Source organism: Elephantulus edwardii, unplaced genomic scaffold, assembly GCF_000299155.1.
Source record: "Elephantulus edwardii isolate Elephantulus edwardi_28Jun2011 unplaced genomic scaffold, EleEdw1.0 scaffold00113, whole genome shotgun sequence".
Classification (NCBI taxonomy): Eukaryota; Metazoa; Chordata; class Mammalia; order Macroscelidea; family Macroscelididae; genus Elephantulus; species Elephantulus edwardii.
Genome location: NW_006399863.1, coordinates 8,683,149 through 8,710,019, shown reverse-complemented (window position 1 = coordinate 8,710,019; position 26,871 = coordinate 8,683,149). Strand labels below are relative to the sequence as shown.

At 39.1% G+C, this 26,871-nt stretch overlaps 1 protein-coding gene across 2 annotated transcripts in view; it reads right to left on the bottom strand.

Moving 5' to 3' along the window:
* Window positions 1-681: 681 nt before the first annotated feature.
* Window positions 682-26,871, bottom strand: part of DCP1A (decapping mRNA 1A) — a 50,714-nt gene continuing 24,524 nt past the window's right edge. Inside the window, exons 4-10 of one of the 2 annotated variants that reach the window (XM_006892229.1) lie at window positions 23,925-23,991; window positions 19,933-20,071; window positions 15,806-15,919; window positions 4,268-5,026; window positions 2,439-2,507; window positions 1,509-1,727; window positions 682-984 (exon numbers count right to left, since the gene is read on the bottom strand). In XM_006892229.1, the coding sequence (XP_006892291.1) occupies window positions 904-984; window positions 1,509-1,727; window positions 2,439-2,507; window positions 4,268-5,026; window positions 15,806-15,919; window positions 19,933-20,071; window positions 23,925-23,991 (1,448 nt within the window). In that variant the 3' untranslated portion in view covers window positions 682-903. The remainder of the gene's footprint in view (window positions 985-1,508; window positions 1,728-2,438; window positions 2,508-4,267; window positions 5,027-15,805; window positions 15,920-19,932; window positions 20,072-23,924; window positions 23,992-26,871) is intronic. The other variant, XM_006892230.1, reaches the window with a different exon arrangement.

Genomic DNA, 26,871 nt, shown 5'->3' with positions numbered 1-26,871 from the left:
GGAACCAGAATGGCTTTGTCGTATTGGTCCACTGGTCCACTCATCAGAGTGTTAAGAAAAACAATCAACAATGACTTTTTTAACTGGTGTTAAGTTAAAAAAGGAAAATAAGGCTATGCGTCACACAGAAACTTAACACTTTGAAAACCACTGGAGAGCTCATTTTAACATGAACATTTCTGATAGGATTTAGCTTTACTACCCCAGTCTTTGTGTCAAAGGGGGGACAGGCCTGCTTCTGCAAAATGTGGGGTCTGATCTGGCCCTATTCCTACAGTGACATGGTGATGGGCACCTGCTGTGCAGCAGGACTAGGGTAACTTAAACAATAAAATACAATTAAGAAACTACAGAACTTTTAAGGCCCAAACGGGGCAGTCGTATAAAATACCCTTCAGTTAAACAAATCAGTCCTAATTTTTCAGCGTAAAACTCCGATTCTTAAAATTCCAAGTTATTTCTACTTTGCTCAGAGTTTCATTATCAGTCTCATGCCCAGAGTCACGTGATTGGGGGTAGGAGGTGGGGTTGTAGGCTGGGCTAAACTCTGACTGTTGCAAGGCTGGTGACTACTGCTCTCTAAGTATTCACAAATGATGGCAAGCTAAAAACCAGACTCCCTATTCCACATACTTAATCACAGCTGGATACACCCACATAACTTAACACAATGGTCATTTCTTTTTTGTCAAAATAAAAGGTCTGCTGGTGATGCTTCACAGTGAAACCTCCATTATCACTGAGAACGTCACTTGGAAAACATTCTTAAGGAATTAAGTTTTTTCATTTCTTATAGGCTCAATTTCAGTATTCTTAAAACTCAGCATCTGCTGAGATGCTTCCATGATAAAACCTATTTGTTTCTGAGGTCGACAAGATGCACTCAGGTTTACTCAGTTCCCGTCATAGATTGAGGCTGTCTTTATTCTTGGTCAGAACCTGCAAGTAGACTTCATGAAGTGTACTCAGAAAGCTTGAGTCATTCTGGAAGAGATCACCAGAAAAATGACATGTCATCTTATGTCAGCAGAACTTACTTCCCTGATAATGGCTTTAAACATTTTTTTTAATTGGTTTGCATATAATCATTCACATACATCATGTTTTGTACATGTACTTATATTTTACACACTCATTCACATGTTGTCGTTGTATACCACTGAGTCAGAATCAACCCCCACAGCTGACCCCCCAGTGGATTTCCAGAGGCACCAGAGGAGATTGTCCATCCTGTTTTAGACACTCATTCTTATACATTTTATATAATTAGTTACCACTGCTTGGTAATAGCTTTGAAAACTTCCTAAATGATCTGTATAATAAGTTACACAAATAATCCCATCGTCAAGAGATAACCAATGTTTAGAGCTCATTGTTTCAGCTTTTCCCCATTAGCTAGGTGTACTTGGGGAAACAGAAGTAGCCTCTTACCTAGTCTTTTCACACTACATGAACTGATTGTCCAAGGAAAATCTACAAATGGAAAGACTAACTGATGTCCTACATACCTTTATCAGATGTATTAGCGTATCCTGGAGCTGAGCCTTACTGAGAACAATCGAAGGCTTTCTTGGATTTTCTGATGTCCCAACAGTTAGAGGAGACGGGGAGTTTGCTTTCCTTTCAAGGTCTGTGGACCTCGTAGCTGTCTGCTGGAAAACACTCGGTGACAGCAGGACAGAAGGTACTGTTGTGGTTGTAGCGGTTACCAGTGAGGGGCCTGTAACCTGCAGAGAAACAATAGCCATTTTGCAGCAAAGTGCAGAAGGTAGCCCAGAGTAGGGCAGAATGCACAACAGGCATAATGGAAGACTGGAGCAGAGTTACATGCTAACTATTGGGGGTTAAGTAAATGCATTGAAATGAAATAGCTACGTGTTAACAACTTACACTGAATAGAAAGAGCTGAGTATTTTACAACTTGTTAAGAAGCTTCAGTTAGCTAAAAAATGAAGTCTATTTATTTTATAAGAAAGGTCTTGGAGTTGTTACAGGAAATCCAGTCTAATCAAGTGAGAAGACAAGTATGATCAGTAATAGTGTAGCATGCGCAGTAAGTCATTCTTTGACAAACAAGGCACTGGTGTGACAGGATAAGTCACAGCACTTGGGCAATGTCCTTATTGCAGTGACTCTGCCTTTATTAACTGAGACATCACAGCTCTTACAGCTAACCACGGAACTGGGCCGCCCATTCACAAACACAGAGAGTGGTTGGCCCTGCCAAGAGACCCACACTCAGGGGAAGACATTTAGAGAGGTGACTCGGGCTTTACAGATGCTATAGCACCAACCTCTGACTAGGGGAATGGGGTATCTGAAATGGATGTAGGTTTGAAAGGTCAAACTTTTAACTAAAGTGACATTTGACTTCACACTTAGCAGCAGAACTTAAAAATACATATATAATGTGTTCGTCAGAAGAAGATAGTGCTTACTGGGATGGCACTGGATAACACCTTAGGCTGGGCAAATACTTCAGAGTCCTGGTTTTGCTGCTGCATAGACTGCAATATTTAAAAAGAAAAGATGAACAGATGTAGCAATCATCAGCTAGCAAGATTTCTTTTTTTAGTTACTAGTAAAAACTCTAGGTTAGCAATAAGCAATGTTCCCAATATTAATGAATTTCTAAATTCCTGAGGGAAAAGGCTGACAGGAACTTGAGAAAGTGAGATGTATCACTCAACAACATGGTGAGAGCTGTAGACAGCACCCTTTGTCAGCTCTGCCCCACGCCCCCAAAGGATATATGTAAATTCCGGCAGGTATCACTAAGGAAAGAGCCGAAACTCTGAGAACCCAGTTATATTTTCACATGCTACATTTTTGTCTTCATTCACTGGGGAAAGAGCTTCTGGTTGCAGAGAAAATACATTAGAATTCAATGAAGCTCTAAGTCCAATATTAGACATTGCTAGGTAAATGGAAACTGACATGCATGCTGCTTCCTCCATGATGTGAGAGGAGGCGGGTCATGAGCAGGGTGCTGTCCCAGAAGCCAACGGCTGGAAAAAACAGCACTCAGGTTCTCCCAAAGCTTTACAGGTTTGGATTACACCGTTAGAGCAACTGGAACGGTGGCAGCAGGCTTATTTCAAGAGTGTGCTGTCTGTTGAAATGAGTAACTTTTAGTGTTCTTAAGCTGCAGAAAACTGCAGAGAATATAGCCAAGAATGATAATATAACAAAATACTAAATCAACTCTTTCTATACAAGATTTCAAAGGGAAAGAACAAAACATTCTATTAACTAAAATGATATACTAGTATTATGATGATAAGATTTTCTACATGTTATTACTTGGCAAAATGTTAAGATTGGAGATTATTAAAAAGGGTATGAGAATAAAATCCTGAAAGGCAACCAACATACTGTGTCAAGGGAAGTTCTGCCCTCTTTCAGTATGATTTTGTAATAGGCACTTCAATGGAGTTAATTTTCTCATTTGTAGACTTACAGATCTTAGGAAGTTACTGAGGGGGATCTTAACAAATCCATTCGTCAACTTACCAAAGTTGAAGTCCCCACTATCTCCAGCCTGGGTGACAGCCACAGTCTCCTTTCTAAAGAGCTGTCCTAGTCCCATCCCTTTCCCAGCATGCTACCCTTTGCTCAATAACCTTCAAAGACTCCTCCTGAGGCTCAGAGAACAAAGTTCTAACTCCCTGACACAATTTACAGAGTCTTGCTCATCTCAGCTCCTCTGAATCCCTCTCCACAGTATATTAACGTTAGACTGTGGTTAAGTTCTTCAAATGCGTTCACACCTGCAGAGCCTTTTCACATGTGATATGCCCTGCCTTGAATTTTCCTTTCCTTTAGGAGAATTCTGGCTAACTACTACTACTGCACCCCCAGATCTTGGCTTAAACATTACTTTCACTGGGAAGCTTCTTTTGACCTCCCATCTCCAAATTTGGGATGCATTCATAGCATGCTTGGCACCAAGTCTGCACCCAGTGACAGCAGAATAGCTTAGTGTAGTTTGAATCCAAGTCCCTGCATCAAATGAGAACTCAGGCAAAACCAACATGCATACCCAGATGGGAAACATAATTATGGTTTCTTTGCCTTTACCAACTGAAGTAATTTTGGGAAGTAAACTGAGCTATACCACTATTCACTAACGAAGCTCCTTAAGCCCCTGACACATTCAGCAGGTGCCTCTGTTAAAGACACTATTTCTTTGACAGCGTGGTTTCTACAGTTTCATGGTGCCCCAATTAGTTGCCTCCCTGACCCCCACCCCACATTCTGTTGGTACCTGAAGAGGAGGAAGCACCATGTTGCTCAGGGAGGCTGAGGCCGCTGCTCTGGCTGCTACAGTTTTAGACGGAGGCTCTATGAAGCTTTCAGGGGTGGCCAGCTGGCCAGCTGCTGGAGGAAAGCTGGGTGCTACTGCACCTTTCCCAAGCGATGGTGTCTGAATTTGGTCATGCTGTGGAGTCAACCTGAGTTTCTGGAGTAGATCCACACTTGAGAGGGCTGTGCTAGACGTGCTAGATACACTCAGTGGAGCTCTGAAAGGGCTCTGGTTGGCAATCAGACAGGCGTGGCTTAGCTCGGGGACTGGCTGATTCAGGAGGGGAGACCTCTGTCTGGGCGTGGTCTTCACTGCCTGTATCATGGTGCTGTTTCGAGGTAAGCTGGGGGGAACCTGTGCAGTAGAAGCTTCTGCTGGCAGGGTAGGACTGAGGACAGGGCTCAGTGGGATCAGGTAGTTTGAGGCATGCTTGTCACTGGACTGGGTGATGGAGGCAGGCGTGATCAGCAATGGGGTGGCGACTTCAGGATGGACAGAGTGCGGAGCAGCAGGCTGCATGCCCAGGTTGTCTGACTGCAGGGCCGCTCCAGACTGCTCAAAGGAAAACGGTAGGAAGGAGTTGGGCTCTTTCTGTGAGGCATCTCCTGGCTGCTTCTCCACTTCTTCGGAATCAAGACCCATGACCAATGGCTGTTCTTTTGGCAAAGAGGTTCCAAATAATTCTTCTACTGTCAGATGTTTGTGTCCAGATGGTGCTGACTGAAAAACAAGTCAAACCACCCAGTGAGAGAAATCATTTGGAAACCAGTGTAATCAAGTCTTTTCTGTCAATCAAAACAGTTTGCAGAAAGAAGAGCTAGCAGAGTCTGAAACAAAATGAAGATATACTAGGGTTTTATGGCCAGGTTTTCCTAACTTGTAGAGAGAGAGCTGCAGTAACAATAACATTCAAGTTTTAGGAACTTCTGTGTTAGAATTAACCTCCCCTGGCTCCCCACAGATGAGTATAAAGATAGTTCCTTATTACAAACTTAATGGTGCCTAATTGTCCCACGTCAGTAACTCAAGTGTGAAAATGTTATTGGAGAAGTTAGAGGGACCAAATGCTGACCAAGTGATACTACCTTTATTTCACAGATATTGGTGAAAAGCTAGGTAATGAAGGGCCTTGAAAACTGGGTCCCAAATACCAAAAAAAAAAAAAAAAATTGAACCCTTATTTTTTACAGCAAGTCTTCTCCCTTCCTACCTCCAACAGGCAGATTCCTTAATATAAGCACAATAACAACTTTTAATAAGTCTCAAAGTTTAAAGTTAACATATTTTAGTAAACTGGTTTATTGGCACCAATGAGCATTCAAATATACATGCTTTCCACTTAGCAGACTTCCTGCATCTTCAAACAGGATTGCTAGATTCATTAAACTTTTACTAACCATGTATCCACAGAATACTAAGGACCATTTTAACCAGGTCCAAGGAACACAGCAAAGAATAATAAAAAAGATCTACCCTGACTGAGCTGTCTTTCAGTGGCAGACAACCTTAGAACTTTGAAAACTCAGGAAGCACAGACTTATAGTTGTGTGCAAAAGCAGGTGGTGGTCTCCTGAGTTGTTTATATATGTTTGTCAGGGAAAAAAGAAGTCAATGGAATGACTATTTTACGGACTCAGAAATGTCATTAAAGGGTTGAAAGTATATTGTTTCTGAAGTAAAGTATATTGTTTCTGAAGTATAATGCCAACAGCATCAGAGCACAGTCCCATTTCTACAGAAAATTACCAGTTTTTCCTAGGAAGATGTCTATTTGTGCATTTGGAAAATCTTGACTATGTGTGCTAGCGGGCACTGTGCTACGGTGAATGGAGACACTGATAAAAGATAATAAATACTTCTGATGCATACAGTAGCAGGGCTCCATGGGAGGGAAGGAGCACTCAGGAGTGAGTGTCTTATGTTAAAGGGAGGGGTGAGGTGAGCTGCTGGAGCACTCACCTGGGGATGTCGCCAGGGTTGGGTCACAGAGGTTAGGGAGGAGGAATGGTGATGGTGGGGAGATTAAATGTTGTCTAAACTGCAGACACGCTGTGTGGACGGCAACGAGGACATGCTCAAGGAATGACCCATGTGGTTTCATATTTAAATGGTATATGCTGGCAGGCACATAAAGTGGTGAGGTGATTAAGGGGTGAGGCTGAAGTGATCACAGTCATTCAGTGGAGAAACAAGGGACTTTGATGAGACCCTGACAGAGATGACAATGAGAATCAAAGAAGTAGAAAGGAGGGCTAGAAGCTGGAGGCGAGGAGCCACAAAGGGCTCTGGTTTCCATGTAATGTTGCTATACGTGGGTAGGCAAGACAAGTTTTTAACAGGTCTGAGGTCTCTGTGTGACACCTGAAACCTTCAGGAAGGGATCTGGAGGTGCTGATTTGACACAAAAATGGCAATAGAAGTCAAGGGAGCAGAGGTGTAGCACTCCTTCCAGAGAGTGTGGGGACAAGACAAGGATGACAGGGGCAGAGACTATGTAAGCTGGTGGATGTCACTCCCGCTCCTGAATCCCAGACCCTCTCTAAAGTAGGGACAGGGCATATAGGACCCAGCACTCAGGAAGTGCTTGTCTTCACAGCAAGGACTGCCATCCTCATTTATCCCCGATCACGGCCCTCTTATCTACCTGGACTTGTCGGCTTAAGCAACGACAGCTCACCGACTACAACAGTAACCAGCTAGCACGTGCTCATTCACAAAACAGTACTACCAAGATCCTCTGTGCTAAGGATTGACATATGTCAGACAAGGACTTTTGTCAGGGAAGAGCCTAGCACTGATGACTGAGGATGCAGGAAATCTGCACGTAAGAGACAGAAGTTAAGGGAGTAATTCTGTGTGTTCTCTGCGTGGACTAAGAGGTAGTAGGACAGGTCTGAGGAGAATATAGTGTGTCTGCAATAAGTACTGTGAAAAAAGTAGAAGTCACCTTTAGTTGTTAAAAAATAACTTCAAACTAAATTTTACTCTAGCAAACCGTCAATAAAGAGAAGTGTATTAATAGTAAAAAGTCAATGATATATGTTAATGTGAAGAGTGGGCTTTGTAAAGCCAATGAATTTTCAAAAGGCCAATTTAGGCCGTTACTGATAATACTGTAGCAAGACTGTCTCATCTGAATGCTTTGTGGCACTTTAAAGAATTTTCCATATTTAGACTCACTTCAAATAAAAGGCATTAATAATAGCAAATTATAAACTGTAGATACAAAAAAATGCTGTAGATTGTATGGTCTCATCTTTCTTTAGGGAAAAACCTGCAGCACTGGGGTTCAGGAACCAAAGATAAAAACAAACAAGAATGAAATAAAAAGTCAAACACACTGCTTACTGATCCAGGTTTCCCATGCTAGAAATCTTTACCGAAGAAGAGAGGACAGCCTATCTCGGTGTATGTGAACATCCAACCTTTTAGTTAGCAGCCATACATAAAAAATTACACACTCAGGACTCCTCGGAAACCAAAGATACATACATATAATTTTCAGCTATGCTATCCAGGAAACAATATATAAACACTTTAGTGCCTTCATCTAAAAAAAAAGAAAGAAAAGGAGGGTGGAGGTGTTAATCATAGAGTCTCACAATTTGATGGGGGTTGAGGGGTGTGTGTGTGTGTGTGTGTGTGTGTGTGTGTGAGTGAAGGAAATGGGAAAGATCTGAAAAAACAATGTACTCGAACTTTGTAAATAAACTATTAAAAAAAACAAAGCAAACAAAAAAAAAAGGGAAGCGTGGTAATTATCTCAGGGTTGCTGAAATTTCCAGTGTAAATGTCTAATCATTAACAAGCATTCAACAAATGGAAGCTGGCTATTCTGAAAATCATTATATGGACACTATATGGTAATAATCATGGTCAATCGGTATTTAGAAACTTTTTAAGGAGAACCAGATTATCTGTTGGGATATTAAAAATTCATCAAACCCTTCTGAATTAGCAAACTCCTATTACAGAAGACAACAACAACATTAATGGGATACCATGGTTGTGCTATTTATTACAAAGCACTCTTGTCATTCCCTGGTGCAGGGAATCAAAGACACAGAAGTATGTTTAAAGCTCACTGTTAACAATCCAAACCCATACACTGTAAGTTAACATAGTTAATACTTGTTCACTCTGTCCAGGTCACAGGCAACTAAGTGTAAGATAATCCTTTTGATACTGTCTTTTAAAAAAAGGGTCAGGATTGTTTGGGGGAGGAGAATGGCACTAAATCATTATGCAATAAGAGAGAGAGACAGACAGATGAGATAGGAGGAGATTCTCAGACTTCCTCTGGTATGGAGGTGTTTCTACAGAAGGAATAAATGGGGCTGTTATAGCATTAGCAGCTTCACAGAGTGCTCACTCCCTCAGGAGGCCAGGGCTCAGCACTGTGCATGCAGGGCGGGAGAAGCACAATTATTACTGCCAAGATATAGCTGTAATCGTCACTGATAATCACTTTGCTACCTCAGAGAGAGATGCCAATCAGGCAGATCAGACTACCTACTCAACTGCTGTTGTCCATGAGGTTGTGAGGCGGCTATAGATCAAAATACATCAACTTCTGGAAATAACTAACAGGCAGAACTAGAATCACAAAAGCCCGAGTGAGCATAGCACGCTTCACCACTGAAGGCCCCACAGGATTTGAACAGATGTCTGTGTCTGAGATGATCCTCCTTACACTCCTTGTCCATAACAGGAAATAACAGTGCATTCCTTCTGTAGCTGGATTTATTTTCTAAAGACCACAGAGAAAATGAAAAGAAATTCTTTTCTCATGTCTGAATATGTTTAAAGTCTAGATTCTGGGTTGTATAATACCTCACTTAAATTAAGCATTAGACTGACACAGCCCCACACAGCAAACAGTACTCATACAAACAACAGTTTGTATAAAACCACAAACCACTGCTGCTGGGTGCGTTTTGACTCACGGTGACCCTCCGTCAGGTTTCTGAGGCTGTAAATCTTTATGGGAGGGGATGGTCCATCTTTGTCCATGGATCGCCTGGTGCATTAGAATTGCTGACCTTTTGGTTATTGGCCTGATACCTTACATCCCCTTTGCAGGATGGATGTACAGGGCACAGCAAAATTCTGCTATACTACGTCAGGTTTTACTTGGCTCCTTTCTCAATCCCACACCTCTCAATGTTTGGAGTATCTTATATTTGTGTATGGATTTACTGTATTCATGTTGTGGTTTCCACCTGCTTATTGCTCTAGGCACACTGTAAGGTATATACTGATCCTGACTACAGGAACAAAAACCAAGCAAAAAAGCCAAAATGAAAGCAAACAAGCAACTTCTCCTTTGCGCCACAAAATACTAAACAACCACAAACCCAACTACCAAGGCAAACAATCCCAAGGTGAATTTTAGTAATCTGGAAATGAAATTTGCTACGGTTTAAAAATCTTATTTATTTTTTCAGCACTAGATGGCGGCACAGCATGTAGCTCTGAGTTCATTTTATTAATCAACTTGACTACTCACAATATTCAGATGTCTATATTTTACAGAAGTTTATCACTTCTGCCTAAAATGTAGAATTTTAAAGGTCCAGAACATTAACGAGAGGATAATGAAAGGATTAGTAAGAATAACAACTACAACTTCAGTATTGTTACTTCAGAGAGTACACAAGTGCCCTGAGTATCCATTGAAAATTCTGTGTCCACATCAGTGGTGCTTGTATTTGAAGGCTGAATATCTGACTTCTCTTAGATTTTTTTTTCCTTAGAAAATTTATTTTCCTCACTCATTTTTACATGGGACAATGCAGAGTGTTTATGCATTCAGTTAAGGCAATTTTTTTTGTTTCATTACATAATTAATTGAGTTAGGCAGTGTAGGGAAGGAATCCTTAACTTTGTAATCTACAACTGTCAGAGGAAGGCTTCTGTCATGATTTACAAAGGAAAAGGGTTATTGTTCCCACAACAGACATAACTGTCCAGAAGAAACTTAGTACCCTGCTCTTTTTAAAAACAAATCAACCTATAGCCAGGAGAGGATAAAATAGATAAATGGGACCCTCGAAGAATCAAATTCCTATATATATATCAAAAAACTTCTCCAACAGGTTAAAAAGGAAAGTCACAGACTAGGAAAAACTATTTGGTAATGGCATGTCTGATAAGGGACTTATATCTAGAATTTACAGAATATTTGAGCACCACAACAAGATAAAGGTAAACAACACAATTGCAAAATGGGCACAGGATATGAACAGACACTTCATCACAGAAGACATTCATATGGCAAACAAACACATGAAGAAATATTCAAAATCCCTAGCTCTAAGAGAGATGCAAAATCATCATCTCATCCCAGTAAAATAGCAAAATTCAAAAGAACAGCAAACAAATGCTGGTGAGGTTGTAGAGAAACTGGAACTCTTATTCACTGTTGGCAGGAGTGTAAAATGGTACAATCGTTATGGCAGGAAGTATGGTGCTTTCTCAAAAAGTTGGAAATAGAAATCCCATTTGACCCAGCAATTCTACTACTGGGAATATACCCTAAAGAAATCAGAACTGCCACCCAAACAGATATATATGCACACTGATGTTTATTTCTGCGTTGTTCACAACAACAAAAAGACTGAAACAACCCGAGTGCCCATCAACAAATGAATGGATAGAGAAGCTGTGATATCTTCACACCATGGAACACTACGCAGCACTGGTAACCTAGAAATTCATGAACTATAATACAAAATGAGTGACCCTGGCGGACATTATTCTGAATGAAATATGTCAGTCACAAAAGGACAAATTCTGCAAAATGCCACTTGTATAAAACAGGAGTGACGTAGGGGTTGGAGGAAACTAAGAAAAGAGGGGATAAAATAAGGTACACTGCAATGAAACAGATGATGAACAGAACTGCTTAAAAAGAATATATGATTAGGTATTATTTGTATGACAATAGTCCAGAGTAAGAGCTGCTTAGTAAAGTGGACTGAGGAGTTACTGTACAACAATTAACAGTTTTTTTCCCAAAAGAAATGTGAACTAGGGGGTGCGCAGGGAGGAAAATGGGTAACAATGAATGAATGGAAATTCAAGTTTTCTATAAACTTTCATTAAAAGCGCAAAACAAAACACAACAAGAAAACAAATCAAATAGAAAAATCTCCATGAACCAGTTTTTTTTAAAAAAAAATGTATTTTATATAGCATCACTTAACTATAAGCTTGATCTTTAGGATCCTAAATCCAAGACAGTAAAAATGGAACATGGGAGAAGAGTACACAAAAACCAGTAGGGGGAAAAAAAGCCAGTTGAAATTCTTAAAAAACATGGACACATTGCTGGTGAGAATGTAAAATGATACAGCTACTGTGGAAAAGTCTAGCAGTTTATTAAACTAAACATACAATTACCATACATATGACTCAGTAATTGCATTCCTGGGCATTTATACCAGATGTTGGTGTTGTTAAGTGCTATCGAGTTATAGATGACTCATAGCAACCCTATGAACAAAAGACCTGAGTACTGTCCATAGAATTTCCGGAGGTAAGCTGTTTCAGAAATGGATGTCACTCCTGCTTCCAAGCTTGTTTTTATACTTGTCCTTATTATTATTATTATTATTAGTGTGTGTGTGTGTGTGTATTCCATCAAATCAGGTCTGACAGGTATAGTCCAAGCTTGTTTTAATCGGGAAGCTCCACCAAAACACTGTCCACCAAGAGTAACTATTATCACATTTGGCACATCAGTGTCACAGTGTTTAGCATCACAGCAACCATGAGTTACCTCTGTACAGCAAAGCACTGACCAGTGCTACACCACTTAGAAAAATGTGTGACAAAAAAGAATTTAAACCAGGCCCGAGGGTCGCAGATTAAAATCACCCACCTCGGGCTTGGTAGCGTAACTTTCTGTCCCGTAGGCCAACGTAGCTCTCTATGTTGTTGTTATTGTTGTTAAGTGCCATCGATTCGTAGATGACTCACAGTGACCCTATGAACGAAAGACCTGAGCACTGTTCATAGAGTTCCCAGAGGCAAGCCATTTCGGAAGTGGATGCCACTCCTGCTTCCAAGAGTGTTTTAATCGGGAAGGGTTTTTAAATAAGAGGCCTTATCACATGTCCTCACTTCCCTTAGCCAATCAACATTCCACCCCATCGCTCAGAATCCCTGCCAACAGCTTCTGTAGAACCAGCTCCTGATATCCACAGATATTTATGTTCATACAAAAACCTACATGAATGTTCACAGCAGCTTTACTCATAGTAACCAACTCAAACTGGACACAAACCAGATGTCCTTCTGTAGGTAAACGGTTTCATAAATGGTGGTACATAGATACCAGGAACTAAGTGAAGGACGTCTCAGCAATAAATGATACATACAGCAATTTGATTGAGCCTCCAGGAAGTGTGCTGAGTGAAGAAAGTCATCCTCTGAAAGTTATGTATGATTCTACTTTTAACTGTCTTCAAGTGGCAAAATTACAGAAATGGAAACTAGACTAGTTGGTGCCAGGGTTTAAAGATGGAGAAAGAGGACCAAGGAGAGTGTGGAGAGGAAAAGTTGATGTTATTATAAAGGGTAGCATAAATGTTCATGGATCATAAGACTGAACACTGTGAAAATGGTAATACTATCAAAAGTCATCCTTAGAGATAATACAATCTTGATCCACACCCCATTTCTTAAAAGATACAGAGTATCTTTGTAATCAACAACTTTATATGAAAAAGAAAAAAACCCTAGGATAAGCAAAAGGACACTAAAAAAGAAAAAGTAGGAGGCCTTACACTTCTGACCTTTACACAGTCAGGACAATCAATGCAGCTTGGTACTGGTACAGCAACAGACAACCAATGAAAACAACAGAGAACTCAAGAAATATCCACCCAACCATGTATAGCTAATGTTTGACAAAGAGATGAACCAGCAGATGGGGAAAAGATACAATCTAAAAAAATGATGCTGGCAAAACTATCTGCAGAAAAATGAAACAAGATCCATATTTCACAACCATAAAGAAAAACAAATTCAAAATGGATTAAGGACCTAGGGACCTTGATCAAAAACTATAAAGTCTTAGATCTAAATTTTGATCTAAAATGACAAGCCTAAAACTATAAAGATTATTGGAGAACAAACTGGGGCAAACTCAGGATCCCTAACCTATGGCATAAGGAGATTAAAGAAAAAAAAACCCCAAAACCCATGACAGATAAAAAGTAGATTAAAAAAACAATGGCATAAGTAAGCGTTTACATAAAATAAAAAGAAAAACACAATTAGCATCAACATTTCTCCAAGAGTAAAATTAGACCCTGCAGACTGGGAAAAATATTTGGCAATGACACATGACAAGGAACTCATTTCTGAAATTTATAAAAAACATTATTTCAATAAGGTAAAAAGACAAACCATTACAAAATGGACACTACAAAGAGGACACGAAAAGACACTTCACCAAAGAAAAACTCAGATGGCCAATAGACACATGAAGAAAATCTTAAGATCATTAGCTATTGTTGATGTTATGTGCCATTAAGTCACTCATGACTCAACGCAACCCTATATACAACAGCTCTGAACCTGCTCTATATCCTGATGCAGTCTCACTGACTCTAACACACCTAATCTCAATGCCCAAGTTACTGTGTCAATCCCCCAAGGTCAACAATGAGATGATGTTGTTACTCTAATAACAAGAGCAAGTTCAATAAAAGAGCGAGTGACAGCACTAGTGAGGGTGGGGAAAAGCTGGCACTCTCATACACGACTGATGAGAATGTAAAATGGTATAAACACTAACAGTTTTGGTGTTTCCTTACAAAGTTGGGAACAGAAATAACATTTGATCCAGCAATTCCACTACTAGGTATATATATCCTAAAGATGAAAGAACTGTGACACAAACTGATATATGCATACTTATGTTTACTACAAGATCATTTACTATACTTTACTACAGCAAAGAGGTGGAAACAACCCAAGTGCTCAGAAGTGATGAAGAGCTTAATAAACTATGGTCTAGTCACATAACAGAGTAAGTACCATGTGCCGTTGAAAAAATGATAAATTTGCAAAATCCTGCACAACATGGATAATCTAGAGGAAATTATGACAAGTGATAGAAGAAAGTCACAAATGGACATTTATGGTATAAGACCACTATTATAAAAAGTTCAGGACAAGTCTACACACAGGTAGAATCATTCTTGGATGGTTACCAGGGGTGAAAAATAAAGAAGAGGAAAATCAAATTGAAAAACCCAAAAACCAGTTGGGAAAAGGGAATGATAATATATAATAAAGGGCTGGTTACATAGTATAATTAACTATATTACCAGTAATTAATATTAGATAACAAAATGTATATGAATGAATAAAAACTCAACATAATTTGGAAATTTTAACATGAATAAAAATGCAAGAAAAATAATTTTCTGTTGTAAATCAAGGGCAACATGAAGGATCCTTGTTATGATGGAACTCTACTCTAGACATCGGAGGGAGGGGGTATTTGGACACACATGAAAAAATTACACTAAACTAAATACATATGCACACATGTGTACAAGGTAAAACTAGAGAAATCGAAATAAGATTTGTAGATTATCATCAATATCCTGACTGTGATATTGCACTGCATTTTCCAAGAGGTAATCAATCAATAGGGAAATGAGTACAGGGTACTTGGGATCTTTCAGAATTATTTATTAGAACTATCTATAAATCTATATTTACCTCAAAATAAGGTTAGAAATGATAGGTTTTACTTGATTATGAAAAATACTCAGGCATTTATTAGTCACTAAGTTCATTTATCAAAAACACACAACAATGTTGGAAGCTGAGGATGCAGTAGTAAACAAGGTAAAGAGAGCTGACACTGGTGGTGAGGGCCACAAACCAGGTCAGCAGGGCAGGGGGTGAGGTGGGCTGTTATTTTAAAGAATGTGCCCAGAGAAGCTGTCAACTATTGGGAAAGCACTTGAGATGTGGGAGAGGAAAAAGAACAAGTCTTACGTAAGAAGGCAAAGTATTCCAGGCCAAGGGAATTACAAGTGCACACACATTTATCCTGCAGCAGGGGTGTGTCTGATGCATTTGAGGAAGAGCAAGAAAGGCAATGAGGCTGGGGGTGAGTCAGTCTGGCAGGGTGAGCATGAGACCACAGGTAGTGGAGCCAGTTCAGATGGGGTGTTAAAGACCGTAACGGCCAAGATGCCAGCTTTTATTCACCAGTAGAGGGTTTTATGTAGAGAAATATCATGACTTGACTTGTACTTTACCAGGATTACTCTGACTTCTGGTATGAAAGTCACGGGGCAAGGGGATGTGACATGGGTGGATGTCAATTACACTGCTCAAAACACACTGCTGCCTGTACATACCTTGATAAAAAAGGTCATAAATCAAACTTGTACTTCATTAAAATAGTTACAAAGTGTGATTCTTTGTTTTGTTGCATTGGACAAAGTTGTCTTTGGCTGTACAAACCTTATCTTGTGACCCAGAGGGCATCTCTTCTAGAGTCTCTGAACTTCCTAGATTGGAGACTTGAGTGCTTGGCTGTAACCCAGGGCTGGAGATATCTGAGTCGCCCTTCTGATTCTTAAAAAACAAAACCAAAAAATAGTATCATGTGAAATATGTGCTTCCTATTATATGGCTAATAAAACATCACTGGACGGTATTAGGGATGTTAGTTTTAAAAATAATAACAACAAAACATTATGCTTTAGTCCCTGAAGTACAGAATCTATAGAAAATAAATTTCAGAACTGAGCACTAGATGATAGGCAACAGTGATAGCATTTTTAAAAAATCACACTTTTAAGGAAAAACCAGTAACATGCTCACCTATTCTTTTCTATTATCTTTTTAAATGTAACATTATTGAAGGGGGCAGGAGAGTGTAGAGATGTAGTTTTTAAAACCACTACTCCAACAAAGCAAGAGACAGATGTGCAACCTCCTCCATGCGATTTCCAGTCTCTGAACTCCCACTCAAGGGTCAGCTACGAATCAGTTCCGACTTGACAGAACATAACAACCACCACTCAATAAAGATAGGCAACTGTTTTCATCACCCCAAAAAACTCCTCTATGCTGTCCTCTTCTGGTCATGTTCACTCTCCATCAGAAGCCAACTCCTAGCAACCAGATTTATTAATTGTCACTGCATCTTTCTGGAAACTTGGAACTGGAATCATATGTTCGGAAGTCCTGGGAGACGGTCTGAGTGACATTCCATTCTATGAATGTATTAGTGGGTTTAACCACTTACCAGTAGGACATTTACAAGGTTTCCAGTTTTTGGTGACCACAATTACTGCTACTAAAAAAACAGGTTCTTTTGAGTGAACAAAAGGTTTCATTTCTCTAGGGTAAAATTAACTAGGAGTGAGACAGTTGGGTCATATTGAAAACATCTTTGTCTTTTAGAAATTTGACATTTAGAGCTCTGATACATTGACTTGGTTTTTGTAGAAGGGTTCTAGGTTGTTTTTCCCCCTTATAGCTGACCACATGTTCCAACATCATTTGCTGAACATATATTCTTTAAAAACTTAAGATGAAAAGAATGAAACCTCAATGTATATAGAGAGCTAAGTTTTCTTGACACCGTAATATATGCTTAGCATACAAACAGGTATGTCTTGGAAAAAGTACAGCTACAGTGCTCCTTGGAGGCAAAGATGGTGTCTCATAGTCTCTTATACTATGGATAGGCTATTGCTTGGAAAGGGCCATCATGCTTCGAAAGGTGGTGGAGGGTCAGAGAAAGAGAGGAAGACCCCTAATAAGATGGATTGACACAGTGACTGTAGCAAATGGCTCAAGTGTTTCAGAGCTGACGAAAATGGCACAGGACAGGACAGGGTTCAGGCCTGTTATTCATAGGGTCCCTAAGTTATACTCAACTAGACAGCACCTAATAACAATCCATCTAAAGAAGATCAAACAGTCTGAGAAAGTCTATGAGAAATAGTTTAATCTTCTAACATAGTCTTTGTGCAGCATCACCATCAACCATTAGCATCATATTATGGGAAATGGTTACTTATATTTAAATTCTACTTAAGAAACAAACTCAAAAAGTTCTTAAAACAGATGTAGTCAATATCCAGAAACATTTTAAAAGAGCTGGTAGTTTCATACTTTTGGGAAAAGCCAGGCCAACTTTGGCTCTTTGGTGATGACTGGCTGTAGGTGAGCTGCAATTGACATTCAGACACAGAGAACACGCTCTTTGCTCGAGTTCTCCCCTGACCCACTGGTACTTTAAACATTCTCAAGAATTTCTTATAGTTGTGCAGGACCTTTCAAAAAATTTATCTTAAGAAAAAAGTTAACTTTGTACATAAAAAAATTAGCCAGAAGGACTCAACTACAAAGATACACAACTGGACTTTTCATAGAATTAGGAAAATGTAGGGTATTGATTATGTATATTTAAATACCCTAAGGAATAGTAATAAATATATCATGGTTCTTTTTAAATTTTTCCTTCTTTCAAATTTCACAGAGAATCCTTGTGAAATAGATAAAGATAAGAGAGAGATAAGCAGAAATGTTCTAGATGAAATGGTCCCAAACAAACATCCCACTGGTTAACTTCTCAAACACCTCTGTTAAGAGAGGCAGGAGTGATAATCTGAAAGTCAATGGTAGACATAAATAGTTACTGTCAATAAAGATAAATTAGTCTTTGGAGGAACAATAGGTTATAAAAGACTATTTTACTAAACAAACACCAACAAAATCTAGAACTTATCTTGTAGTTAGAAGCAACTCAGAACAGAACAAGTGTTAAACACTGTAGTTTCAACCACCTTTCCTTATACTAAAAATTGGGAAAGATGGTTCAAATAAGCTGTAAGAGCTATGAAGAAAATGTTTTATTGTTTTTAATTTTAAAAAGCCTCTTATTACTATAAATTCTCTACTCAAGTCTGGCATTTTATTAAGGGAGATTGATCTGGGATTAAATTCCATCACTGAAGCCTAGTTTATACTTCACCCTACCTTGCCTTAACTTGGTTAGTCTCCTCAGTCTTTATGGAGGGGTCACTGTCACTGGGAAGTCCAGGAGAGCCCTTTCAAAAGCTAAGATATAGAGTCTCGATCACTGTGAACACTAAGTACAGACCAAAAAAAACCACAAAAAAAACCAAAACACCAAACACCAACCAAACCCCCCCAAAAAACCCAACCAAAAATAAACAAACACAAACCCTCCCAAAAAACCCAAAAGAATACATTGTAAGCAAACATCGAAGGTTGAACTAAATTCTAAAAGGTTTAGTTTTAACCTAACCACTGGCAGCATTTCACTCACTCCTTACTATGGAAAAATTTTCCTTACAACAAAAATTACTGTGCTAGCTTTATCTTTTCTTTTGCAGTGTTCACATAATTAGAACTGATGTCAGATTTTAGATTGCCCATATGACCTTAGCGAGTTCCTTTATAGCTCTGAGAAATAACTGAACACCTTTCCAGACAGCATACATCCATAGTTTCTGTCTTAGGTGGCACCTTCACTCAGTCTCTACCTGGGATGGGTGACAGAACCCTGGACTGATTAGTTTTTTGTTATCAGGACACAGAAAAGCCTCTATGAAAACATAACAAGGCATTCATATAAAACAACTCAGATCTCAGGAAAGGCATGTGGGGCTTGTGGAATTATGAGGTAACCTTAAATCAGAAAATGATTCTTGAAACTTACTCTCATTCAATATCCAAAGACTCAATATTCATCATTAGAGATGATGAAATTTTCTAATATTTAATTTTCATAGCTAAGAGATACTCTGTCTTGGAGGAAGAGCAACCATATTGCTTCTTGGAGGCAAAGATGGTCAAACTCAATTTCATCCACTTTGGGCTTATTGTCAGGAGGGGCCAGCACCTTGAAAAAGACAACATGCTGGGAAAGGTGGAGGATGAGAGAAAGAGAGGAAGACCTTCAACAAAGAGGGCTTGACACAGAAACTAACAATGAGCTAGAACGTCTCAGAGACCATGAGGATGGCACAGCATGGAGAAACTTTCAGATCTGTTGTTCACAGGGTTGTTATGAGTCACAGTCAACTTGATAGCACCTAGTGACAACATCTTCTTGAGCACGTATGTTCACTGAATGTTTGATTTTAACTCCAGTTAATGGCAGCACATGAAAGATGGTCAGTCCTGTGTACAAATGAATCTGAGAAGCAGTGTTAGCTACTCTCATCCTTTTAGGGTTAAGGAGTGAGAACCATCAGAACATCTTTCAAAGCCAAAGAGGATTTCAAGACCTGTACAAATTCCTAAAATCCTAATAGAGACTACAGAGGGGAGGGAGACATGAGCATGTCCAGTAGTACCTGTTGGCAGACTCTCACATTCCAAACCCACTTTCCTCCCCCGATAGTAACTGTACATGAATAGAATGAATAGAAAAAGATGGTTCTTTCTTTTCCTGTCAAAATAAAAATCTGGGCTAAGCACTTTCCTAATCTTTTAGGTTTAAAACTCTAATACATGGTTCTTTTTGAGCAAATTTTACTTCTGTTGGCCCAGAAGCTTTCTCCCCAGTCCCCCAATCTCCTTTCCTGGTGAACACCCAGTCTCACCCTCTCGTACTCATCCTTGGCTCTGCTCAGCATTTCCAAGATGTCGATGGGCCTTTGGTCACTGCAGCCATTGGCCTGGTTGGGACTCTGTTTATCCCGAGCAGCCTGCTGGGACCGTCGTGTCTCCTCTTCTACCACACTAGAGGAAAAGAACCAGCTTTTAGAAAAAAACCTCTTTAGACACAATCTGACCCAAGATTGATCTTGCAAGGATACAGTAACACTGTCATGTGATGTATCTGCAATATAAAACTTAAGGTCTTGTCTACCTTAGCCCAGGAATATATTAGCATTTTTATCAGTCTGTTTACAGTATCAACCAGCAATTTTCACCTTTACAAAAATAAAAATAGCTAGTTTTTTTGGTATAGTTGGTGGAAGTAGGTACATCAAAGCTTTACTAAGATGTATCTTTTTCTCTCTGTTGTTGAGTTTTGGCAAGTTGGAATCAACCCACAGTTGACCCTCCAATGGGTTTTCACTGGCATCTTAATTGCACCAGAGGAGATTGTCCATCTTTCTCCTGTGGAGCAGCTGGTGGATTTGAACTAGATGCCTTTGGGACTACAGCACAGATTCTTACCACTAGGCTACCAGTGCTCCCCAGAAGTATCTAAAAATCAGTCAAATTATGCAAATTTTATAATGGACAATACTATAAAGACACTGGAAGGCTGGAGAGCTAAAAAACCCTTTGGAGAAAGTTTATATTGACACTGAGAGAGTGAGAAGTAGGAAAGCTGTTTCTAAGCCCTCCCCCAAAGAAAAGCCTCTATTATTTTCCTCCTTAAAAATCACCAGGCAGGTAACTGAGCTCAGGGATGAATTTTTTGTCAAGAATTAAAAAAAAAAAACAAACCACAAAAACCCAAAAAAAAACCACAACCCAAAAATCACCCCACAATCAGAAAGATTAAAAATTATCCATAACACTAATAGAATGAATGCTCTCAATGTTCTGTCTTTGGGCCACTAGAAGAACATGACGGAAAAGGAAAAGGACAGCAGGCTACCTGGTCTCAGTTCACTACTTCACAGTCGTATATGCCTGTCAGTTTGTCACAGTGTACGGCAGTGGCCTTGCATGTATGGTGACCTTGCATGCTGCTGTGATGCAGAGGGCTTTGGCACTAGAATTCTAAATGCCTGCTCATTGTGAGCAGGTTTCAGCACAGCTTCTAGATGAAGGGAGACAAAGTAGGAAGCAGAACTGATCACCCACTTCTGACTGTGATACGAAGGCCCAATCAATTTCATTAATAATTAGTATATTCATATTCATTCTAGAAATTAATTCTTGGGAAAAAATCTGCATGGACAAAAATGTGAGTATTGCTAGGGGGGAAAAATGCAAAAAGGACCCAAAAAAGAAAATGAAAGTGCATATACTTTACCACAGAGAAAGAAATGGTACATATCTCCAGTTGAGCTTTTCTTTGAAACGGGGCCATTAATAATCAGAAGAAAGCAATTTCAGATGATCTATTTCTTTAATACCTAGTTATAGGTCATACCAGCCTGAATCCACCTTCATAAAGGATTCTTTGTCACAAAGCCCATTTTCTATCTCCTCCTTGCTGTGCTGCTTACCTTGGCCATGGTGTTCAATTCTTCCCTGATTTTAGACTGGCTCAGAAAGTTTGGTTGAAAAGAAGACTATTTACCTGTGAGGAGGCCACTGCACAAAGCTCATTACGGCTGAAAACAGAAGTGGCCAGAGTAAGTGTAGAAAGGGCTCTCATAGAAGTAAGGCTTGGACAATAATGCCACTTCCAGTTCAAGTGCTGTAAAAAGCGACCCCACATTTCCTCTCAAATATGCAACTGTGCCCTGAGATTGTTGATTAGGAAAAACTAATTTCCACGAGTACTCCATATTTTATAGTCTATAAGGGCAAACATTCAAACAGCTTCTATCACTGAAATAGTTTTGAGAGCATAGATTTTCTTTAGAATAATCAACAGTTTTAAAATTCAGTGATTTTCAATTTTGTTACTGCCAGTCACTCAAAGAATTTCCAAGTTCAGAAAGAGTACAGGCCCAGAAGTTCTGGAAGCTCCCTTGTTCTCCTACACAACTTTTCATTTTTTATAAACATAGTTTGAAATAAATCACTTGGAGAATTTTTATTATTGTCAAAATAGTGATGGGAAGAATCGAATTTAACAAATGGTCACTGACAGGCAGATTTATTTAGGAGCACAATATACCAAAGCGTTTACTTTGTAATTCTGGTTAGCAGAGGCTGTATTTTGAAATACATAGCAAATAAGCTATGTATGCAGGCAGATTCACAGTACCAAAAGAAAATTCGAAAACAAAAACAAAACTCTAGTAACCAGAAAGCCAATCTATTACTATAAAAGATACTCTCTTCCTCCATAAATACGCCAGGCACGTGGAGATTCCACCTACTAATAAGTTCACATTTACATTCTGATTACTTTCACAAGCTCCCCATTCCCACAGTTCCTTAACTGTGGTGGTGCAATGGGTTAAATGTTGGTCTGTTAAGTGAAAAGCAAATAAAAAGCTGGTTCCAGTACCAGCCACCCTATGCAAGAAGGATAAGGCAGCTTTAGGCTTGGAAACCCTATGAGCTAATTCTACTCTGTCTAATACATACCCAATGAGTAGAAATCTACTTTTCTACTACAAAGTGGTTACAAGTTCAAATACTCAATACATTTTCAAATACTAGTGGCTACAAATTCATAAGAAACAATGTTCATAAGTGGTCAATAGTAACACACAGGGATCTGTCCTGCAAACTCACAACTAGAAGAAACACAGCAGGGGACTGGTAAATATCCAATCAGAATATATCAATACTCTGGGATTATAGTGTGGCTTTAGGCACAGCTATCTTTTTTAAAAAAAAAAATGCATACATTCCTGGAATTGTTGTTTTAAGGCTAATAACTTGTTTCTATTTTTATAGAGAGTAGTTAAAATATTGAAAGTTCTTTTACAAAATTAAGACTGTTTTACTCCTCAACATGGAGATAAAACTCATGTGAGAGAGAAGTGAATTTTGAACTGACAGAGGGGAAGAGAAGGCCACATTTCTGAGGAGGTCCAGACAAAAATGGAAAAGCAAGGTACTCCAAAGAACACACTGGCTATTTTAGTACTCTGTCCAGAGCTCTGCAGCAACTCAAGCTCCTGGGCTCCCAGAACCGAAAATGCCACAAACCACAAAAATACATAGATAAAGGACTTGCAGGAGAATAAAGAAAATATGAATTGAGAGAGGGTAGTTTTGTGGGCTAGTCTGACAAAAAGATAATGAGTTACCACTTGGAACTTTAAATCAATGGAAACTTTTCTCTAAATCCCAAGATGCTGGTTTTCAATAATCTCCTGCAGCAAAATCCATTAGTGGATAGAGGTGTTCTAAAGCAACTGTTTACATCAAAACCAAACTCATGTAAAGAAATGAAGCATGGGTATGAGCAAGAGTTTTCTGTCAGACAACAGAATTCAATACTACTTGTTATCATGGACTCTTGATGAAACCTCAATCACACTCACTGCCTATGTTTATCAGTCTGATAATACTCATAGCAGCTTTAGAGCCCTAACCAATATGCTGAAAAGTAAGGTTCTTGTTAAATTACAGACTTGAGTATGATGCAGTCACTATCAAAACTACAGGGGCCTATTAAACTTACTGAGTGCACTGGGAAAATGCTGCTGACATGAAAAGCAAAAGGTACAGTAGGAGTCTATTTTTGTGACTAATGATTACACCCATCAACCTAACGTACACGGATAAAAAGACTGGAAGGAAAGAGACTGACATGCTGACACTAGGGTGGTAGTATTATAGATAACTTTAGATTACTTTTCCGAAATTTTGACAACAAATAGGAATTTAGCAGATACATAAATGAATAAACTCTGGTAACAAAGAGCATTGAGGAGGAAACATAATTTCCCCTCATTTCTCATATACTAATAATTAAAACTATAGGGTAACAAATACTTACTTTGCCATGAGTTTGGCTATGCGGTGACAGTCATTCTTGTCATAAAACCAGATGCTGTATATGGACACTTGAAAACAAAAAAAGGTGCAGAGAAATGAGATTGTAACATTTGAGTATATTCTAATAACATACTATTATTATGGTGGTAGTGGTGTATACCAGCATGTTTTTAAAGACATCAAATCGCATAGGAGTTAACTGCCCATCTTTTTCCCATGGAGTAGCTGGTGGATTCAAACCGTGTACCTCTGGCTGGCAGAGCAATTCCTTATCATTAAGCTACCAGAGCTCCCTATTACTATGTAGCATAACTGAGTTTACCACCAGATCCTCAAATTGCTTAGTGTCTATAAGAGAGCGTGTGATCTCCCTCCAAAACTAATTAAATCAAGACAGATAAAATATTCAAATAATTAAAAAAAAACAAACCCCTCCAGATGTTATTAGCAGATCTCACTGAACCTGTTGTTGTTGGTGGTGAATACCATAGAGTCAGAAATGATTCATAGCTGACCCTCCAGCGGGTCTGCAGAGGCAGTTAATTGCTTGGGAGGAGTCTGCCCATCCTTCTCCCACAGTACAGCTGGTGGCCTTGAACCACATGTCTCCAGGATTGCAGTGCAGCTTCTTTTCACTAGGGCACCAGTTTCCCTATTAGCTCACTGGGCCTAAGTGGCATATATACCATTATTTTATGTATTATCAAAAGTGAAGAACTGCTGCTAATGAAATTAAGACCCAACACTGACTGATGTACTGCAATCAGTTACTAAAATTGGGAAAAGTCTTAAAGAGAATTAACTGGCTATCAAACACTAAAACCTTCATGAGTCTCTGAATCTTAAAAAAAGAAAAAGCTTTATAATCAGGTGCACTCTATAGTTACACTACTGCTTTGTAAATGAGAGGGTTGGGGCTGAGCTTTTCTTATTTCCAATGTGACCACCACAAAAAGCCTTAAAAGAACCCCTTCCTTAATACTGAAGTGAAATATTTACACAAAAGCTACTGTAAATACTCTTGGGTAAGGTAAGATGGTAGAATAGAATTACATGCCAAAACAAATATACTGAGAGGTAGGAATATACACCCACCCTTACTCTTGGGTAAGGAAGGATGGTAGGCTATACGCCAAAACAAATACACTGACAGATATGGATATGTACCCACCACCATATTATCACCATTCATCTCAGCTTCCACTTTTTGTGACTCTTATTCTCCAGAAGAGGAAAGACAGGTATCACTAAATTTTTTTTTTTTAAATTTTATTTCAATGAAAGTTTAGAGAGTCTTTGGATTTCCAGTCATTCATTGTTGCACTTTCCTCCCTGCCCCCCCCCGAATTTGCTTTTCTTTTTGAAAAGTAAATGAAAAAAAAAAAAAATCTTTCATTGTTATACAATCCCTCCCCTCAAGTCCACTCCACTATGCTACATTGTTCTGGACTCCTGTCAACAATAATATCTAAGGGAACTTTTTAAATAACCGCAGATTCAGAAGCAATTGTAAGAAATAAGCAGAGATCCAAATACTCTTTAACTAGGTTCCCCCAAAGGTAACAGCTTAAAAACTATAGTACAGTTATCTGAAAGAATCTTTTGTGCTCTTTTTTTGCTACACCCTCTTTCCTCTCAGCACCCTGCCCTGACAAGAAGCAAACATTATCTTAAATGCTTTTGTATTTCTATGCTATTTCAAGAATATTATGTAAGTACAATACGTAATCTTTCTCAGGATATTCCCTGTGGAATGTTTCCAGATTTGGCCTATTAGGAGTAAAGCTACTATGAATATTTACGGAGATATTTTTGTGAATGTGTTTTTATTTCTGTGTTAAATATCCAAGAATGCAACTGCTGAGTCACATGTATGACAGCTGCATATCTGGGTTAACAAAAATGTCAAACTGTTTTTCCATAGTGGTTGTACCCGTCTAACCAGCAATGTATGAGTGATTCAATCTTGACAACATTGGTTGTGACTGTATCTTTTGCCCTTTCTACTTGTCCTTTTTCTCTGCTGAGTTTTGACCTTTCTTCATATATTCAACATCGTTTTTGGATGTGTAGTTTGAAAATATTTCTGTATCTTCTATACTGTCTGTCATTTCATCCTTATGAAAAGTTTCCTAGAGCAGAAGTCTCTCTTTCCTAAATCAGAAGTCTTTACTAGATCGTATTTTTAGTCTCAAGTCTAACAGAACTAGTTCTTTAAGATTTTCACCAATTTATTCTCCTTTAAATGGTTGATGTTATGTGCTATCAAGTTGGAATAGATTTATACTTAACTATCCAGTGGGTTGTCAAGAGGCTGTAAATCCCATGGGAGGAGTCTACCCATCTTTCTCTCATGGAGCAGCTGGTAGATTCAAGTCACCTGCCCTTGGGTGAGCAGTATAGCCCCTTACAACTAAGCCACCACAACACCCTAAAAAGGCTGCTAGTTTCACATTAAGTCCATGATTTCTCTTGACGTAAGTTTTGTATAAAGTATCAGGTTTAGGTTCTTCCCCCACCCCAATTGTTCTAGCATTCTTGGTTGAAAATAACCCCATTCTTTACGGAATTGGTTTTATACCTTTGTCAAATGTCGGTATGGTTGTGTGGATTGACTACTTTTGTGTTCTCTACTCATTCCTACCAATTTTCCTGTCTATCCCATTTCTCCCAGCACCACACTATCATGATTACTACAGTTACATACTGTGATTTTGCAAGCTGTGCAATGTCTCACATTTTTCCTATGTAGACTATCTGCGTTATGCAGATGACACAACCCTGCTTGTTGAAACTGAGGAGGACCTCATGCACTTGCTGCGGAGGGTCAAGGACTGCAGCCTTCAGTATGGACTGAGGCTCAATGTCAAGGAGACAAAGATTCTCACCACTGGACCAATTGGAAGCATCAGGATGGATGGCGAAGAGATTGAGATTGTTCACAGGTT